The sequence below is a fragment of the Dermochelys coriacea genome, chromosome 1 (assembly GCF_009764565.3).
Source record: "Dermochelys coriacea isolate rDerCor1 chromosome 1, rDerCor1.pri.v4, whole genome shotgun sequence".
NCBI classification, from domain to species: Eukaryota; Metazoa; Chordata; order Testudines; family Dermochelyidae; genus Dermochelys; species Dermochelys coriacea.
This window is the reverse complement of record NC_050068.2, coordinates 7,735,500-7,754,982: the sequence shown is the minus strand read 5'-3', so window position 1 is coordinate 7,754,982 and position 19,483 is coordinate 7,735,500. Positions and strand designations below refer to the sequence as shown.

General features: G+C 57.5%; 1 protein-coding gene across 3 annotated transcripts in view; it reads right to left on the bottom strand.

Moving 5' to 3' along the window:
* Positions 1-1,505: 1,505 nt before the first annotated feature.
* PDE2A (phosphodiesterase 2A) overlaps positions 1,506-19,483 on the bottom strand; it is a 393,111-nt gene continuing 375,133 nt past the window's right edge. For all 3 annotated transcript variants that reach the window (XM_038378055.2, XM_038378059.2, XM_043504002.1), the window contains 9 exons: positions 17,757-17,879; positions 17,018-17,105; positions 15,813-15,860; positions 15,257-15,331; positions 14,504-14,603; positions 13,646-13,758; positions 12,807-12,845; positions 12,109-12,215; positions 1,506-7,977 (listed from right to left, as the gene is read on the bottom strand). In XM_038378055.2, coding sequence (XP_038233983.1) covers positions 7,749-7,977; positions 12,109-12,215; positions 12,807-12,845; positions 13,646-13,758; positions 14,504-14,603; positions 15,257-15,331; positions 15,813-15,860; positions 17,018-17,105; positions 17,757-17,879 — 922 coding nt within the window. In that variant the 3' untranslated portion in view covers positions 1,506-7,748. The remainder of the gene's footprint in view (positions 7,978-12,108; positions 12,216-12,806; positions 12,846-13,645; positions 13,759-14,503; positions 14,604-15,256; positions 15,332-15,812; positions 15,861-17,017; positions 17,106-17,756; positions 17,880-19,483) is intronic.

Below are 19,483 nucleotides of genomic sequence, written 5' to 3'. Positions count from 1 at the left end.
CCCTTTCCTCCAGCACGAAGCTGAGCGAACGAGACACTCCAGAAAGACGAAAGAGCAGAGGCTTAACAAGCGTTTAAGAGTTGAGAAGACAAGACACCGTTACTGTTAGACCCAGGATATCACCAGCCGTAAGCTGGGGCAGATTTGGCCCCTGCATCGTTCCACGAAAGAATCGGTAGGATCCCACCATCTGTACTACGTGTGGGGAGATTCTGAACAGCTGGAAGCTCTGCTCATCGCTTGGCCATTAAGCATCTCTCTGCCGCCGTGAGTTTGCATCCACGCCATTCCTGCTAAGGTTATTCTCAGAGGGGCCAGTACCTTCAGAGGCATGATCTACCACTCCAGCTGGCTACTTCACCCTACAGCAAGAGTAGGGATAGCATTCAGAGCTTCCTGCTCTGAAAGGCCAGGGGCCTACCACATGACAGAAAGGAAAATCTCCTTTTGCTAAAGATAACATAGGGTCTATGACACCTAGTTGAGCAGTGCTGATTTCATCTGTAGAGGACAGTGACGCACATGTACACCAGCTGGCTCAGAACGGTTTGTAGTGTTGGCCTGGTTTTCAGACATACTAAACTTGTCCAGTCGCATGGGTTGCTAAACTTCTAATGGCCTGTAATACTAGGTGGGGAGGGCACTGAGTTACTACAGAGAATTCTCTCCCAGGGGTCTGGTGGTGGGTCTCACCTACATGCTCAGGGTCTAACTGATCTCCATATCTGGGCTCAGGAGAGAATTTCCCCCCTGGTCAGATGGGCAGAGACCCTGGTGGGGTTTTGCCTTCCTCTGCAGCATGGGGCACGGGTCACTTGCAGCTTTAAACTAGTGTAAATGGTGGATTCTCTGTAACTCAAAGTCTTTAAATCATTATTTGAGGTCGTCAGTGCCTGAGCCAGAGGTTCAGGGTCTATTCCAGGAATGGGTGGGTGAGGTTCTATAGCCTGCAAAGTGCAGGAAGTCGGATTAGATGATCATGATGGTCCCTTCTGGCCTTAAAATTTATGAGTCTAGGAGACACATAGCATTTCCATTACCAAATAACATGACAGACTCCCACTACTATGCCTTAAACTGCCTTGGAGACATCAGCGAAGCCAAGATTGGGGTGGACTTTTTGAAACCTCTGTAGCCTCTGGGCAGCTATCCCCTAACACCTAGAGTGACCAGATGTCCTGTTTTTAAAGGGACAGTCCCATTTTTTGGGACTTTTTCTTATATAGGCGCCTATTACCTCCACCACCCCCTGTCCCATTTTTTCACAGCTGCTATCTGGTAATCCTACTAACACCACCATCAGGCAGGTCTGCTGACTGAGAAGGAAGAGCCCCACCTATTGTATCACCAACACCACTTCCGGGTGTTCCTTGGAAGTCTGCCCCCCCGGAACTGAAACAGGCCAGCTCCTGTTTAGCTGAGACCTGATACATCAAAACAGCCAGCCATGTGCCTTGCGATCGGCCACCTGGTCCCCAATCAGAATAAAAAGCAGACACTGGAGATCGGCGTATGAAATTTATTAGGAAGAAAATTCCCCATTTTTCCCCTTCACAACTATTTAAGGGAGGAAAAAAATGAAACCCCAGAACAACCAATGTAATAAGAAGACAGAAAAGCTGGAAAATATTTCACACACGCACACACGCTAGGTAAGAGAACCCCTACAAACCGGCCGGGCTTTACAGTATCTACAGGTGGCTATGTACAAGGGAGAGAGAGAAAAAGAACCACACATACATACACAGCAACATTAAAACCAGCAAGGGTGCAAAACACAGCCACAACTTGGAAGCAGCCACTTCACATTTTGGTTTGGTTTGTTGTCTCCGCTTTTATACAGTGCCAGGGGAATCCAGGTGGCATCTACGCAGCGGGGTGTGGATGTTGGTGCGTCTGTGACCCCCCCCTTCCCCCTTTTGTGCTTGCAAGTGAGCGGAAGGAAGGGAGCACCTGGCACGGGTCACAGCCCTTGCTTCATTTGCAGGAAAGAGTCCGAATAGAAAAGGACTAGGCTGCGGGGGAAAAGCGCTGATGTTCGCACGTAAGCTAGCAGGGGTGGCGTTCTCCAAGGGGGAAATCAGGCCAGCATAAGTTCTATGCACCCCCTGAGTCCTAGTGCTTAGTTATGCACAGGCCTTACACAGGGGTGAATTTCACCCTCTGTTTTTATTTACACATCTCCAGTGGAGAAAAAAGGGATAGATTTGACCCACTGATACCCCCCCCCCATGCTATGCGCCCTTTTCCAGCATGCCACCAATGGATAAGTCAGACCCTTAGAAACTATCATTAAAACCATGTTACCGCAAGTTTACATATGCCGTCAACTTTGCTCTTCACGCAGCGGAAGATGGAGTGTCGATAAATAATTTCCCATTCCCAAACAATGGCTATAATACAATGTGGTGGTTACAAATTAATTACAAGCACTGCCAGATAAAATCGAATGGAGCGTAACAATCAGAGTAAGCTTTGTTTTCAGGGTTGGGAGGGTTTTTTGCCTTTAGGGGTTTTTTTATTTATTTTTTTCAATTTCTTTGCTATCGTCCCCTCTGCAAATACTTACAGTTGTTCTAAGAGGGATTGTGGTAGAAAGAAATAGACATACTCCTATACAAAGCTATCAGCCAACATTCACGTTTAGTAACTACGCAAGGTCCTACCAAGTATTTTATACAAAGCATCTTTCTAAAGGCAACTCTGAATAGGTAAGGCAAATGAATACATGTTTTCGGTTAGCATCCTTGTCTTCAGAGTCTCCCGCTGTTCCCCACATACATCAGCACACATGACATATATTCAAAGAAACATACAATTAAAAAAAGACCCCGAGAAAAACCTTTATGTAGCCCAAATTCACAAGAAATTCATACCCACAGCACGAGCCAATGTCTGGTTGCTGGATGCTGAGCAGAACAGGTAGGGATGACACCCATGTGTACTGCATGTCACTGAAGACCAGATGTTCCTACATTTACACACTCCAGTGCTCATCCACCCACAGGATCCAGACAACCCTGCCCTTCCTCCCCAGGTAAATAGTCCAGCTGCTGATTATACTGATGCACTTTGGTAGCCCTTTCCATTCGAGGCTCTCAAAGCCTGAATAATGGTTCCAGCCTCAGAGCGGCTCCTGTGAGATAAGGGAGTCATGGATGGGTAAACTGAGGCACAGGGCGAGAGTAAGTGATTTGCCTGAGGTTGTGCAGTGCGTCAGTGGCAAAGCCAGGAACAGCATCCTCATTTAGGACACAATCTGCTGCCCTAAACACCAGCTCCCTCTTTCTCCCCATGCTGAGCGGTGCTCTGGGCTGGAAACCTGCAGCATGATCTCCAGGACTCTAAGCCTCAGCTGCTGTGTTTACCAGCATGGGTATTTACACCCCCGATGTGCTTCTGACTGGGATTTCCCCCACTTTACAGCACTGAAAATTCTCCTCAGCAGTTCGGGCTCCATTCCCACAGACTGAAAGGGAAGACAGCGTGCGCAGTACAAAAACCATTGAAAAATGGTGCCCAATGTGGACTGAAGCAAAGGGAACGCTGGGATGCGAACCGGTGCCTCACAGGGGATTGGGACAGGACCCAGAATGCCCCACCCCCTTTCCACAAGTCACAGCGCCAGAATGGGAAGAGGTGCTCTGGGGGACAGCTGCCCATCATGCACCACTCCCAATGCTGCAAATGTGGCCAGGCCAGTGTGCTTGCAACTGTCAGTGTGGACAGACTGCAGCGCTTTCCCTACTGCGCCCTACGAAGGCGGGTTTAACCCACAACGCTCTACCTCTGCACGTGTAGCCATGCCCCAAGATTAAACACACCCGGCAGCTCCAATCGCTCCTCAGCCGTAGGTTTTAAGGCCAGACCGGACCATTGCCACCACAGAGTCTGAGCCCCCACGTAACGCAGGCCAGTCAACACTCTTGAGACACTCAGCAGTGAGCATGCCTCTTTTCTGGGTAAGGGCATCATCATCCCCCTCCACAAAACATTTATGCAACTCCACCCCGCGCTGACACCCCACAGCCAGCATGCAAAGACTCCTGCAGCCAGGTTGGCGTCGGATGGCTTTGGTTGAGATTTGCTAGGCTCGCTATTTCAGAAGGTGCTGCTTTAGCAAAGCAAAGGGACCAGGTTTTGTGAAATACACCCCTGTGGCCTGCTTGTGCCTTCGAAATAGGGTTTAGCTGGGACTTCGTGCAGTGGGCTTGTGCCAGTGTAACTCTCACACCTCCTGGGTGTGGTGTTCTGTCCCCTCCGGTGGCACCCAGACCACTTAGAGATTAATGAGTCCGCTGCAGCCTTAGCTAAGAGCCAGGTGGCTTTTAGCTCATGTGGGAGAGTCTCATGCACTAAGCTCCAGAGGCTCCAGGTTTGATCCCATCTGCCGACAACCGGGGTCTGTCGGTGTTACACTAGCACTCTGCACAGGGTGAATTTCACCCCCTAGGAACAGCCACAGTTGGTTCATTTTGATCAATGCAGTTTGCAGTGTCGGGAACCTCTGGGCCACGCTAGCCTACCTCCATGTTTTGCAGTATCCATTATTGGGGAAGAGCCTGGGTTCTCTGGACTTGCTACAAAAAACGACACAAGACCAGCTGATTCCACCTGACCACATTCTCTTTGGAGTCTCTTCTGCCTCTAGATGGTGGCGCTCTCCTGTAGCTCCCGTTCCTCTCATTATCTGGAGGACTGTGTGGAGCAGGGGTTAGGGTTAGGGGCCTAGGCCGGAAAGGGCGAGTTGAGGGAGACCTTGGATCGGGGTTCTGGTCTGTTTCAACTCGATGGGGCCAACCCATAAGCCCAGATCTGGCTCTAAACTTTCCGAAAGGTTGGGGCTCTTCAGTGTAGGGTGTTTAGCTTTGGGCCATCTCTCGTACAGGAGTTAGAGAGAGGAAGTCCCATCCGTCCATCAAATCCAGCTCATGACAAAGGCGAGACATAATCCTCAACCGCGGATGCCACAGTCCTACTGCTCCTGCTTCTTGGTCTTCATCTGGGTACCTCACCCTCTGCTGATGGCCCTCGAGCACCGCCAGTGGTGGGAATTATGTCATCACCACACAGAGCCATTTATGCCGTCAGCTGGGAGACCAAGGAGCACCTGGCCGTGGAGATCCAAGACCCCGTTCCCATGCTGACGCCCCTTGTGAGAAAGAATCAAGTTGAGCACGCAGAAGACAAGTGAGAAAGCAGCAGACTGGCCTCTGCGCAGAGCGATATCCTGGGGGGGGAACAGCCAGGGCGAAATCCTGGCCCTACTGAAGTCAATGGCACAATCCCACCAATTTCAGTGAGGCCAGGACTCCAGCCCGGGCTGTTCAGTGTCTTCCCAAGGAGGAACAGCGCCCAGGGCTATGTACACTAGTGACTGTTGCGATTGACAGGGAAAGATGACATGGGAAAGGATTTAAAGGCCCACACGGACTCTACCAGCAGGCCTGTCCTCTGATCAATAGCAAACGAAACCTGCAAGTGCTTTGCACCAGATGTCCTCTTGAGTGAGAACGTGGGACCAGTGGAACCAGGCCATGCAGGAGACAGGGCTCTGCCCCATCGCAAATAACTATCATGTGTTTTCCTGAAAGCTGGGACACTTCGCCCCCGTGACAATCATTTGCTCAGCAGACGACGATTTGTCCCTCAGAGTCCACGGGCAGCTGGGACGCGCTGGCCACAACACTACAGTACTGGCCTAGGGGAGAAAGTCCATATTTCCTGCTTTCCTGACGATCAGCTGAACGCTTTGCTGCAGCTCTGCCACTCACGGGCCCGAGACCTTACGCAGACCGTGGATTCAATCGGAATTCAAGGCATATAGCGGGGAAAGCGCCAGGTTAGGGTCTGTGAGTGTGACACGTGGGTACGTTGCTAGCAAGTGTATGCTCGGTGGCTGGCACGTTTCTCTCCCTGCTGCATTCCCACCATCCCCCGAGTCACTTAGACTTGTCAGCTCCAAACCACTAACACAGCGGGTGCAGCAGAAAAGAGACCGGTGAGCGTGTTAATAAAAGGCCTGAAGGAGGCTTAAAACCCCTCCAGCGTCCACAGGAAATGCTGCCCCCGGGACATTTCGGATGGCGTGTGTGACACATGCCCTCTGGATTCTATGTCCAATCTAGGTTTCTAAATAATCTCCGTGCTGGCCCCGCTAGACAAGGTACAGGTGGCCCGTGCATCTGGTGAAGGGTGCAGAGTGCTAGCTGGCTAATTGCGCTCTGGCTCTACACCATTGCTCAGGGAACACCATTGCTCAGGGAGACGCCTTCTGGAACCGGCGCGCCCCATCAAGGGCAGCCGGGGCACATCTGCGTGGTTGGCTGCTGGCTCAGCTGGGTATTTGCAGGGCACACATGGGTACAGGGACTTCTCTGCTAAAGCATCCAAAGGGCAGGTTTCAATTACAAAGGCAGCGATGGGCCAAGATGTGGGCGAAGGGGAAAGTGCTCTGTGCTGATTTCACTGGATGTGCGTCTGCTTACACCAGGTGTGGCTCTGGCCCCGCAGATGCCCCCTTCTGAGATCACAAGCTGGCAGTGATCGTGCACTGGCGTTTCTGCTCAGCAGTTAGAGGCACATGCATGGATCAGGGGCGTTTTATGGCCTGCAGACTCCAGTCTCTCCTCCCCTGCAGTGTCCTCTCAGGACAGGTTTCCCCGTTGGATGGCTTTGTGCTCCTCTCTGGATCTAACCACCCTTCATCTGTACGCCTGCAGCTCCCAGGGGCAGGCCCCCTGGGCGTCTCCATCACCGTGAGACAGAAGAAGGCGGCCGGCCCTGGATCCGAGAGCAGAGAGGCTGTCATTGGGAGGAGAGCAGCCGTGAGCCTGTGCTTGGAAGTACGAGACCCGTCATGCCCGACTGCCTGGAGATCAGAAAAACACATCGTGCTCTCAGCCAGACATCCCTGAGCAAAGACCCGGTTCTACGGCCCTACTGCTCCAGGCCCACAGCTACGTTCACGAGGACGCGCCACACGTGATTTCTCCCGGCCATTCGTCTCTGCAACCCTCGGGAACATTTCTGCTCTCCTCGGCGACTGGTCCCCTCTCCTTTCCGTCCCTGCCTCCCTGCACAGCTCTCCCTGTCCCAGCCTCACGGGCCATGTAACTCCCCATTCAACAGCCAGGGCTTGCAGATCAGCCTGCAGGAAAACCTCTCCCCCAACCCTGAAGCAGCCATCGGCGAAAGTCCTCCATGTCGGTCAGCCCATGACGTTCAGCTCTCAGGAGGGCGTGAAGCATGAGGTCCTGGTCTGGGAAGCGAGGGCAGCCGTGCCCAGAGGGGAAGGGCAGCCTCAGGCCTTCTCAAAGCACACACTCTCCCCGTCCCTGGTGAACCCACTTCTGTTCCTAGCGCAGACACCGAGCCCTGGAGCCGCTGAAAAGTGACAGCCCCCGTACAGAAGGGGATGAGGGAAGTGCAGTTCATTTCAATGTACAGCAAAAGGAGTCCAAGGAATAACGCCCGCCCCCTCCCACCTGCCCCGGCATCCAAAAGAGCACGTGGGTGAGTGTCCTGAACAGGTGTGAATCAGAGCCGCCGTCCCACCCCCGGGGCTAGGCACGGCCTGGGGGGTGGGGGGGGGACTGTGACTGTAGAGAACCCCCTGGACAAATAAGGATTTATCAAAACCAGCTCCCTCTTTCCTTTGGATCCAGGAGAAAAGGGACAAAGCGTCGCTGGGTTTGTCGATCCGTCGCTGCTCCCCCCCACCCCCCCCGGCGGCACTGAGGAGAACCTCACTGCGCCACCGTCTCCATGTGCCCCTCCGTGACCAGGCAACCGTTCATCTTGGCGCTCTCCCTGTCCAGCCCCTGCAGGTCGTCCTCCTCGTCCAGGAAGTCCAGCGAATTGTTGCTGGGGAGGCCCCTGATGGTGAATTTGTGAGACACTTTGGTCCACTGCTCCCTGTTGCTGGCCACCCTCTCGTACAGCTCGGCGGCTCTCGGGAACAGGTCCTGGAGCAGCCTGGGGGACAAGGAGAACGCCCGTCAGCAGGAAGGGTGGCGAGCCATAGCCCCAGGGGCCGCGAACGGGGGCCCTCTGCGCTGCCCGCACGCTGCCAAGGGCTGGCCGGAGAGAACAAATGGGCATTAAACTCGAAACAGCCACCTGGGGGTGACAGTCCATACCAGACATATGAGGCAAACACCAGCGGGGCAGGGGCAGGGGCAGGGGCAGGGAGCCAGCCTTCCCACTCTCGGCTTCACCCAGATCTGGCCACTAGTAGCACCAGCCAGCCCTTTTTATCTGGCCTGCTTGGCCCTGATTGGCCTCTGCCTGCTCCTGGCCCTTCTAGGCACCAGGAGACCAACTCTCGCTGGTTCTGCCTGCAGCTGATCATGGGAGGCCCCTCTAGGCCTGAACTCGCTGCTCTTCTCTTCCAGCTGGACGTTATCTTAGGGTGGGGCGTGCTGATGAAGTCCCAGTTCCGGGGGTGGGGGAGACCCACCACCCGCCAGAGAGTGCCCAGTGAGGCTTGTGCCGTGCTCTGACTGTCCCGGAGCTAAGCAGCCCCTGCCACTGGAGGGTACCAGGGATTGCGGCGTGCCCTCCCTCGGGGTTAAACAGGAGCTGATGGCAGGGTGTGCATGCGTGCGTGCGTGTGTGTGTGTGTGGGGGGGAGGATTGGTTAAACAGGATCTGATGTGCAGGGTGGTGTGTGTGTATATGGGGTGTGTGTGTGGGGGGGGGTGTTAAAGAGGATTTGATGCCCAGGGCATTGTGTGAGAGTGTGTGTGTTTGGTTAAAGCAGATCTGATGCCCAGGGCTGTGTGCGAGTGTAGTGTGTATGGGGGGGGAGGGGTTAAAGAGGGGTGTGTGTTTGTATGTGGAGTGGGGATGAGTGGGTGTGTGTGGGAGGGGGAGGGGTTAAAGAGGATCTGATGCCTAGGGCAGTGTATGAGTGGTGTGTGGGGGGGAAGGGGGTTGGTTAAACAGGATCCGATTGCAGCACTCGGTGTGTGTGTGGGCTCTGTGTGTGTGTGTGTAGGTATGTGTGTGTGTGTGTCAGGGCTGGGGGGCTCTGTGTGTGTGTAGGTGTGTGTGTGAGGGCTCTGTGTGTGTGGGGGTATGTTTGTGTCAGGGCTGGGAGGGCTCTGGGAGGGTGTGTGTGTGTGTCAGGGCTGGGGGGGCTCTGTGAGGGTGTGTGTGTGAGGGCTCTGTGTGTGGGGGGTATGTGTGTGTCAGGGCTGGGGGGGCTCTGTGCGGGGGCAGGGGTGCGTGTGTGTGAGGGCTCTGTGTGTGGGGGGTATGTGTGTGTCAGGGCTGGGGGGGCTCTGTGCGGGGGCGGGTGTGTGTGTGTGTGTGTGAGGGCTGTGTGTGTGGGGGGTATGTTTGTGTCAGGGCTGGGAGGGCTCTGGGAGGGTGTGTGTGTCAGGGCTGGGGGGGGCTCTGTGTGTGGGGGGTATGGGTGTGTCAGGGCTGGGGGGGGCTCTGGGCGGGGGCGCGTGTGTGTGTGTGAGGGCTCTGTGTGTGTGGGGGTATGTTTGTGTCAGGGCTGGGAGGGCTCTGGGAAGGGGTGTGTGTGTGTGTGTGTGTCAGGGCTGGGGGGGCTCTGTGTGTGGGGGGGTATGGGTGTGCCAGGGCTGGGGGGGCTCTGTGCGGGGGCGGGGGTGCGTGTGTGTGTGAGGGCTCTGTGTGTGTGGGGGTATGTTTGTGTCAGGGCTGGGAGGGCTCTGGGAGGGTGTGTGTGTGTGTGTCAGGGCTGGGGGGGCTCTGTGAGGGTGTGTGTGTGAGGGCTCTGTGTGTGTGGGGTATGTGTGTGTCAGGGCTGGGGGGGCTCTGTGCGGGGGCAGGGGTGCGTGTGTGTGAGGGCTCTGTGTGGGGGGGTATGTGTGTGTCAGGGCTGGGGGGGCTCTATGCGGGGGCGGGTGTGTGTGTGTGTGAGGGCTGTGTGTGGGGGGGTATGTTTGTGTCAGGGCTGGGAGGGCTCTGGGAGGGTGTGTGTGTGTGTGTGTCAGGGCTGGGGGGGGCTCTGTGTGTGGGGGGTATGGGTGTGTCAGGGCTGGGGGGGGCTCTGGGCGGGGGCGGGGGTGCGTGTGTGTGTGTGAGGGCTCTGTGTGTGTGGGGGTATGTTTGTGTCAGGGCTGGGAGGGCTCTGGGAGGGTGTGTGTGTGTGTCAGGGCTGGGGGGGCTCTGTGAGGGTGTGTGTGTGAGGGCTCTGTGTGTGTGGGGTATGTGTGTGTCAGGGCTGGGGGGGCTCTGTGCGGGGGCAGGGGTGCGTGTGTGTGAGGGCTCTGTGTGGGGGGGTATGTGTGTGTCAGGGCTGGGGGGGCTCTATGCGGGGGCGGGTGTGTGTGTGTGTGAGGGCTGTGTGTGGGGGGGTATGTTTGTGTCAGGGCTGGGAGGGCTCTGGGATGGTGTGTGTGTGTGTGTGTGTCAGGGCTGGGGGGGCTCTGTGTGTGGGGGGTATGGGTGTGTCAGGGCTGGGGGGGGCTCTGGGCGGGGGCGGGGGTGCGTGTGTGTGTGTGAGGGCTCTGTGTGTGTGGGGGTATGTTTGTGTCAGGGCTGGGAGGGCTCTGGGAAGGGGTGTGTGTGTGTGTGTGTGTGTGTCAGGGCTGGGGGGGCTCTGTGTGTGTGGGGGTATGGGTGTGCCAGGGCTGGGGGGGCTCTGTGCGGGGGCGGGGGTGCGTGTGTGTGTGAGGGCTCTGTGTGTGTGGGGGTATGTTTGTGTCAGGGCTGGGAGGGCTCTGGGAGGGTGTGTGTGTGTGTCAGGGCTGGGGGGGCTCTGTGAGGGTGTGTGTGTGAGGGCTCTGTGTGTGTGGGGTATGTGTGTGTCAGGGCTGGGGGGGCTCTGTGCGGGGGCAGGGGTGCGTGTGTGTGAGGGCTCTGTGTGGGGGGGTATGTGTGTGTCAGGGCTGGGGGGGCTCTATGCGGGGGCGGGTGTGTGTGTGTGTGAGGGCTGTGTGCGGGGGGGTATGTTTGTGTCAGGGCTGGGAGGGCTCTGGGAGGGTGTGTGTGTGTGTGTGTCAGGGCTGGGGGGGGCTCTGTGTGTGGGGGGTATGGGTGTGTCAGGGCTGGGGGGGGCTCTGGGCGGGGGCGGGGGTGCGTGTGTGTGTGTGAGGGCTCTGTGTGTGTGGGGGTATGTTTGTGTCAGGGCTGGGAGGGCTCTGGGAAGGGGTGTGTGTGTGTGTGTGTCAGGGCTGGGGGGGCTCTGTGTGTGGGGGGTATGGGTGTGCCAGGGCTGGGGGGGCTCTGTGCGGGGGCGGGGGTGCGTGTGTGTGTGTGAGGGCTCTGTGTGTGTGGGGGTATGTTTGTGTCAGGGCTGGGAGGGCTCTGGGAAGGGGTGTGTGTGTGTCAGGGCTGGGGGGGCTCTGTGTGTGGGGGGGTATGGGTGTGCCAGGGCTGGGGGGGCTCTGTGCGGGGGCGGGGGTGCGTGTGTGTGTGTGTGAGGGCTCTGTGTGTGTGGGGGTATGTTTGTGTCAGGGCTGGGAGGGCTCTGGGAAGGGGGGTGTGTGTGTGTGTGTCAGGGCTGGGGGGGCTCTGTGTGTGGGGGGTATGGGTGTGCCAGGGCTGGGGGGGCTCTGTGCGGGGGCGGGGGTGCGTGTGTGTGTGTGAGGGCTCTGTGTGTGTGGGGGTATGTTTGTGTCAGGGCTGGGAGGGCTCTGGGAAGGGGTGTGTGTGTGTCAGGGCTGGGGGGGCTCTGTGTGTGGGGGGGTATGGGTGTGCCAGGGCTGGGGGGGCTCTGTGTGGGGGCGGGGGTGCGTGTGTGTGTGTGTGAGGGCTCTGTGTGTGTGGGGGTATGTTTGTGTCAGGGCTGGGAGGGCTCTGGGAAGGGGTGTGTGTGTGTGTGTGTCAGGGCTGGGGGGGGCTCTGTGTGTGGGGGGTATGGGTGTGTCAGGGCTGGGGGGGCTCTGGGCGGGGGCGGGGGTGCGTGTGTGTGTGTGAGGGCTCTGTGTATGGGGGGGTATGTGTGTGTCCGGGCTGGGGGGCTCTGTGAGGGGGTGTGTGTGTGTGTGTGTGTCAGGGCTGGGGGGGGGCTCCATGCAGGGGCGGGGGCGCACGGCTTGCTAAGCGCCATGCAGCCGCTGCTGTTGTCGGCGCTGTTCCTGCGCGGAGCCCTCCCCCGCCCCCAGCAGCCGGCCCCCGGGGACTCACTTGTAGATGGGCATGGCGATGTGCTCCATGAAGCTGATCTGCAGCTCGGGGATGTAGGCCTTCTCCCGGTCCATCATCTCCATGGGGCGGTTGCCCATGGCTTTCTCCTGCAGAGAACAGGCAAAGGGGGCCGTGATCCCTGCAGTCCCTGGCTTCACGCCTCCGAGCCAGCAATCCCCGGCCCGCATCACCCTGTGCCAGACGCCCAGCCAGCCTGGGGCTGGTTTAGTCTCCTCTGGGAGCACACAGCCCCATGGATGGAGGGTGCAGAGGGCCAGCCGTAGGCCTGGCTCTGCCTCCACCTGGCCCGTGTCTGGTGCCTCCTGAGGGCGTCAGAGGGAGAGGCTGGCAGGTGATTCAGTGTGGAGAGCCAGCGCCGGGCTTTTTAAGATGTCCTGAAGAACCACAGCTGAGCCGAACCCAATCTAAGGATGGGGGGGAGTCTTTGGACGCTTTCCTGTCCCCAGCCAGGACAAACTGCCCCTTAGGATGGGCTCAGCATGCCAACCTGCAGCCCGCCCCGGTCACGCCAACATCCGGGTGAAACGCGGGCATCAGACACCCTGGAGTGAGAGCCAACCTCCGCGCGCTCTCGCTGGAAATGCAGCCCCTGGCCCGCAGCACAGGGTGGCCTGGGAACAAATGGAAGGAAGCCAAGCCCGACACACCGGCTGCCCCAGAGGGATTTATTCACGTACCAGATCTCCCTGGGAGAAGAACTCCTTGTAGATCAGCTCCTGTGAAGGAAAGGCCATGGATCAGAATCGCTCCACGCTAGCTCCAGGATCCCCTGCTCTGCTTAGAGAGAGACTCGTCTGCCCAGACAGTGCCGGGCACCTCCCGTGAGACACGGGGCCTCTCACCCTCACTGACATTTCTCAGCACGCTCAGTGTTTTAACCGATACGGCTCTAACAATTCGAAGGGACGTGAGGAGGGTCTGCAGGGCTCGGAAGAGACGAGTCTCTGCTGTGTAGCTCGCCTCACCGGGCCAGCGCACTCAGAGCAAGGTGCAGAGCAAGCTAGAGGAGACCTTGCCTTACACAAGGCAGGTTTGACCTGTGGCACTCACTGCTGCAGGAAGGTCCCTGCGACAGTCGAAGGCCTGCTAACGCTCTGCGCACCGATAAGGCAGGACGGCGATCTGGCTGAGCAGCCCCCATGCTCAGAGCAGAAGATGATTGCCGGCTGGGAGTGAGAAGGAGCGCTCTCTCACGAGGAGCACTGTGCAGCTGGCGAGGGTAACGGTAGGACTTGCTTTGCCCGCCTCTCTAGCGCTAAGTGCTGGCCACTGGGGGGAGCTGTACTGGAGCAGATGGAGCTAATATGTGATATTAGCACAGAGACCCGGATGCGCCCCGGCTGTAGGTGGCAGCTCCTACCAATGAGCACAGCAGCCTCCCCCTTTACTCTTCCAGGGGGCGCTGGACCCCTGGATCCCACATTCGGATAGCACAGCCCCCGTGGAAGTGGCTGGTGCCCCCCTACGCTGGGCCCAGGCACCCACACGGCGCAGGAGGGGCCCCACTGGTACTCACAGCGATCTTCCTGGTGGTTTTCCAGCCCTTGGTCTGGTCCGAGAGGTCGCAGGAGGTCATGAGCAGGCAGAGCAGCAGGCTGTGGTGCTGCTTGTTCTCCGGGTTGTAGCCGACTAGGCAGGGGAGAAAGAGGGGTGAGTGATGAATTACTGGGCGCCAGCGGGTTAGATCTCGTGTTGCACTCCCGCAGTCCCAGCCTCGGGGCTGGTGACCCCTCTCCCCAGCCTGCCCCGGTGCTCCAGCCAAGCTCCAGCCCATTGCCAGCTGGCTGGAGCCCAGCGCGCTCAGAGATGGAAAAGCTCTGCCAAGTTGTTCACGCCCAGATCCTCCAAGGGGTTTAGGCGCCTAGCTCTCCTTGGTGTCAGGAGGAATTAGGAGCCTTTGAGGCTGATGGGCCCTACTCTGGATTCCCCTGGGTTGGGCCCACTGCAGGGCTGTAGGGCTCCAGGAGCCGCTCCCAGATGCCTGCCTGACAGGGACACGGTGCAGGAGGAGTCAGCATCCCCCTGCATTCAGGGGCATTTGCACCCAGCGGGGTCAGGGCACAGTGAAGGAGCTCAGGAGTGAGTGGTAGCTGCCCCCCAGTGGTCACACAGGAGCATTACAACCTGCAGATTTCAACTTCCGCCCTCAAAGGGAAGCTGAGGACAAGTGGAGTCTGCTGCTGTTTCTAAACCCAGGCCCCGAGACGTTTTCTTGTTCTAGCTGTAAATCACGCGGGAGCCCTCGGGTGGCTGCTGGCCGCCATCCCAGGGACCAACTCCAGACTCCCGGTGCCGGGATCCGGGAGCATTTGCTAGCGGCCGGTTTCACGTAGCGAATGCCTTCCGCTCCCGCCAGCGCCCCGGGGGCCTTTACCTTCCGCCATCTTCTGCAGGTCCTTGAAGATTCGCAAGTGGTGAGCGAGATCCGTGGCCAGAATAATGTCCCTCATCAGATCCAGCATCCTTTGGTAATCCTGCAAGGCCAATCACACCGCAGCTGAGTGCCACGTGGCTCGGTGACCTCACACCACGCGGCCTGATCGACACAGAAAGGTCAAGGGAGTCAGCCAAGGTCACCAAACGACTCAGTGGCAGGACGGAAAATGGGACCAAGGAGACTCAAGTCCCCATCACCTGTTCTAACCACTAGACCATGCTCCCTTCCACCTCGCAGCCCTATGGCTTTTATCCAGTGGAGTCCACAGCTGGGTCCACAGCTGGCACAACGGGGCTCGCTGCCTCTGGCCCGGCGATTCGCCGAAGGAACCAAAGAGCGAAGCCCAGGCCGGCTTACACCTCTGGGAGAAGGACTCCATCTGGATGTGGCTTCAGTGAGGCGCAGTGCCTGGCTGGCCCTTCCCACCCGGAGAGCAGGGCTCTAATCCTGAGGGGGCCCTGCCCGAAAGGGAAACAGTCTCGGCACATGCCTAGAAGCCAGTTGCACCATGAATCTGGTACAATATGGCCCGGCTGGAGTGCCAGGGGATCCGGCGGGTCAGGAGTCAGGGGCCTTGGATGCAGCAAAGATGCATCGACAGAACGGGCTGTGGGGAGTCTAAGGCTGGACTAGCAGGGGGGCTGCATGTCAGGAGTGAGGGGCACTGGCAGCGAGCTCCGCCCCACTCACCTTGCGGGAGAAGTGGTCGAAGATGTTGCAGCCATGGGTGTTTAGGATGGCGATGGCCTGTGCGAAGTGGTGTCTCTGCGGGGGGGAGGAACCGAGGCACAGGAGGGAGGGCTGCATTAGTGAGAGGGCTCCACCAGGGGGCAGCACCCCCCATCGGTACATGCACTCCCCCTCCCCAACCCATAGGGACAAGCGGGGCAGGACTCCATGCGCCTTACGGCTGGGCTGTGGGGAACGTACAGAGGGGGCAGGCAGGGGCTTTCCCTGATATTCCACCCCCGAGGCCTTGGGCTTTCCCTAAGCTGCCCTCTCTCCTTGTCCCCGGGTGAGGGAGGAGGTGATGGGGAACTTCATGCCCATCTATCCATGGCCCCCACACCTGTGACAGCCACCCTGCCCTGCTGCCAGTGTGGAGCTGCGGAGCCCCCCCGAGGACGAGAACTGCCGCAGTTGTTTCACTGGTGAGCTAGGCAAGCAGCTGCCGGAGCGAGACCCCGCACCCTGAGTGCGGCAGGGTGCGGGAACGAGGCGAGGCGCGGGGCAGAAAGTGTTTTACCTCCATGACAGAGCCCTCGGAGCTGTAGAGCGCCGCCAGGACGGATTTCTGGAAGACAGAGGGGCACCGTGTTGGGAGGCCAGCCAGTGAGGGGTGAGGGCGTCCGTCTCGCTGGAGCTTTAGGGTTAGTGGGGGCTGCAGCGGGGCAGGTGCCCCCCTGCCACAGCCCTGCCGGCCTCCCAGCCTGGCCTCAGAAGGGACCCAACCCTGGCACTGGGGCTGGTAAGGTTTGGGATCAGGAGCCCATCTACAGGTGCAGGGGGCCGAGATCGGCCGCCTGTGTCACACAGGGGCCATGAGGGGGGTGGGCACGTTCTGTTGCTGTGGCCCACCGGCTGTATATTCCCCGTCCCATCCCTCTGCTCATGGGGAGCCCCAGTAGTAGGTCCCCTTCCCACTGTAGGGCGCAGGGCTGAGATCTGGCATCAGCCAGAGGCGCTGGCCCTTGCGTCTTGGGGGCTGGGAGGGATCCCACTGAGGGATCCCACCCTCCGAACAGGAGGCCAGGCTGTCCCCCTGTGACATAGGAGTGGTCTCCTCGAACCCGAGCCAAGTGACTGGAGCGTTTCCAGCCCCCTGCCTCGCGGCGGGGCTGGGAGCCGGAATCACAGGGGAGGGGGAGTGAAAAACAAGCAGGCGAAAATGCCCCTGAAGCTCATTCCCGAGCTGGGGCAGGTCCTGGGTGCTCGGCTCATGGCAGTTGCAGTGTTCCCCGCACCATGGCTCCTCCTGCCCCTGGAGGGGCTGTGGGGCAGTTATGTCACCTCTCGTCGCTGTACATTTTCCTTTGCTTAGCAATAGCGGCCCAATGTTCAGAGCGAGGTCCCCAGGCCTTTGGTTCCCCCACAACGAGGTGTCTGGGAAGCCCGACCCCCAGCAGCTTCATCTCCAGCCCCATCAGGGAGCCAAAGGCCTGGTGCCTGAGGATCTTCTGTCTCCTGTAACGCCCTGGCATCACCATCAGATCTCCTGTATTCCCCCGGCCTTCCCATCAGATCTCCTGTAATCCCTCGGCCTTCCCATCAGATGTCCTGTAACCCCCTGGCCTCACCGGCAGATCTCCTGTAACCCCCCGGCCTCACCGGCAGATCTCCTGTAACCCCCCGGCCTCACCATCAGATCTCCTGTAACCTCCCAGCCTCACCAGCAGGTCTCCTGTAATCCCCCGGGTTTACTAACGAATCTCCTGTAATCCCCGGCCTTACCGAAGCCACCTGGAATGAGTTATTAGTGCCTCTGTGGTCCAGGTCGTGACACATGCAGGAGACGAACAAGGCGAAGATCTCGATGTCTCTGTGGAGAAAAGGACCCACTGAATCACGGTGACGAGGGATGGGAAGGGCTCTTGGGGCAATGCCTCCCTCTCTTGGGGGCCAGCTCAGCCCGTTCTCTGCAGTGACCTCTCCAGGCTGACGGGACTCTGGCGCTGGGGCCATCTGAACAAGCCTCACTTCTGCAGCTCCAGGCAGGCAGCCACATTCTGCCGCCACTGAAAGTGTGTCGGGGGGGGGAGAATCCCCATTGAGCTCATGGACCTACCCATAGTGCCGGGATCACTTCGTGCACCCACTTCTGGGCTGGAACGCTGCCGTTTCATGCAGGGGCCTTATGAAGAGGAGCCGTGCATGTGGGAATTCAGTGTGGCAGTGTGGAACGGCCCAGGGCCAACCCCCTGACTTGTGCAATGTGCTGTGGGCAAGCGGCGAGGGCCTGTGTCAGCTGGTGCACCCTGGAGAGTGGCGCAGCGCCTCCTAGCACCAAGCCAGGAAACTGGGCTGATGGAGATTCAAGGGGAGGGCGCCACCTGTTGAATCAGCTGGGGAGAGAGGGCGGTGTAGGTCGCCCGACCAGCCGAGCTGGGAGATACACAGGCCAAGGGGCCGGGGTACAGAACCGGGGCGGGGGGAAGCTGGCTCTCTGCAGGAGCCGTAACCATCCACCTACTCCAGGTATTTGACCAGCTCCAGGTTCTTGTAGAGCAGGTAGCAGAAGTGGGAGACGGAGAAGGCGTGCATCCAGTTGTGATAGGGAGGGTCCCGGTAGCCCTTCCTCACCATCAGGCAGAATCTGGCCGGAACAAGGGAGAAGGGGATGAGAAGACAGCCGCCCCCGTGGAGCCGGTGCTCGGATCTGGCTGGCCACCAGCACTGCTCCCGTGCTCCAGGCAGAGAACACCTGGCAGGCTGCAGGGCAGGGCGCTTCCACCCATGAACTGCCATGTCATAGACTCATAGGACTGGAAGGGACCTCGAGAGGTCATCTAGTTCAGTCCCCTGCACTCGTGGCAGGACTAAGTATTATCTAGACTATCCCTGACAGGTGTTTGTCTGACCAGCTCTTAAAAATCCCCAATGATGGAGATTCCACAACCTCCCTAGGCAATTTATTCCAGTGCTTAACCACCCTGACAGTTAGGAAGTTTTTCCTAATGTCCAACCTAAACCTCCCTTGTTGCAATTTAAGCCCATTGCTGCTTCTCCTGCCCTCAGAGGTTAAGGAGAATAGTTTTTCTCCCTCCTCCTTGTAACTTGAAAACTGTTATCATGTCCCCCATCAGTCTTCTCTTCTCCAGACTAAACAAACCCAGTTGTTTTCAATGTTCCCTCCTAGGTCATGTTTTCTAGACCTTGGATCATTTTTGTTGCTCTTCTCTGGACTTTCTCCAATTTGTCCACATCTTTCTGAAATGTGGCACCCAGAACTGAACACAATACGCTAGTTGAGGCCTAATCAGCGTGGAGTAGAGCAGAAGAATTACTTCTCGTGTCTTCCTTACAACACTCCTGCTGATACATCCCAGAATGATGTTTGCTTTTTTTGCAACAGCGTTATACCGTTGACTCATATTTAACTTGTGATCCACTCTGACCCCCAGGTCCCTTTCCGCAGGACTCCTTCCTAAGCAGTCATTTCCCATGTTGTATGTGTGCAACTGATTGTTCCTTCCTAAGTGGAGTACTTTGCATTTGTCCTTATTGAATTTCATCCTATTTACTTAAGACCATTTCTCCAGTTTGTCCAGATCATTTTGAATCATTATCCTCCAAAGCACTTGTAACCCCTCCCAGCTTGGTATCGTCCACAAACTTTACAAGTGTACTGTCTATGCCATTATCTAAATCATTGATGAAGATATTGAACAGAACCGGATCCAGAACTGATCCCTGTGGGACCACACTGCTTATGCCCTTCCAGCATGTCTGTGAACCACGGATAACTACTCTCTGATAACAGTTTTCCAACCAGTTTTGCATCCACCTTATAGTAGCCCCAGCTAGGTAGCATTTCCCTGGTTTGTTTATGAGAAGGTCATGTGACTAAAGTCAAGATATACCACGTCTACCACCTCCCCACTATCCACAAGCCTTGTTACCCTGTTGAAGAAAGCTATCAGGTTGGTTTGACAGGATTTGTTCTTGACAAATCCATGCTGACTGTTATTTATCCCCTTATTATGTTCTAGGTGTTTGCAAATTGATTGCTTAATTATTTGCTCCATTATCTTTCTGGGTACAGAAGTTAAGCTGACTGATCTGTAATTCCCTGCGTTGTCCTTATTTCCCTTTTTATAGATTGGCACTATTTTTGCCCTTTTCCAGTCCTCTGGAATCACTCCCATCTTCCATGACTTTTCAGAGATAATCGCTAATGGCTCAGATATCTCCTCACTC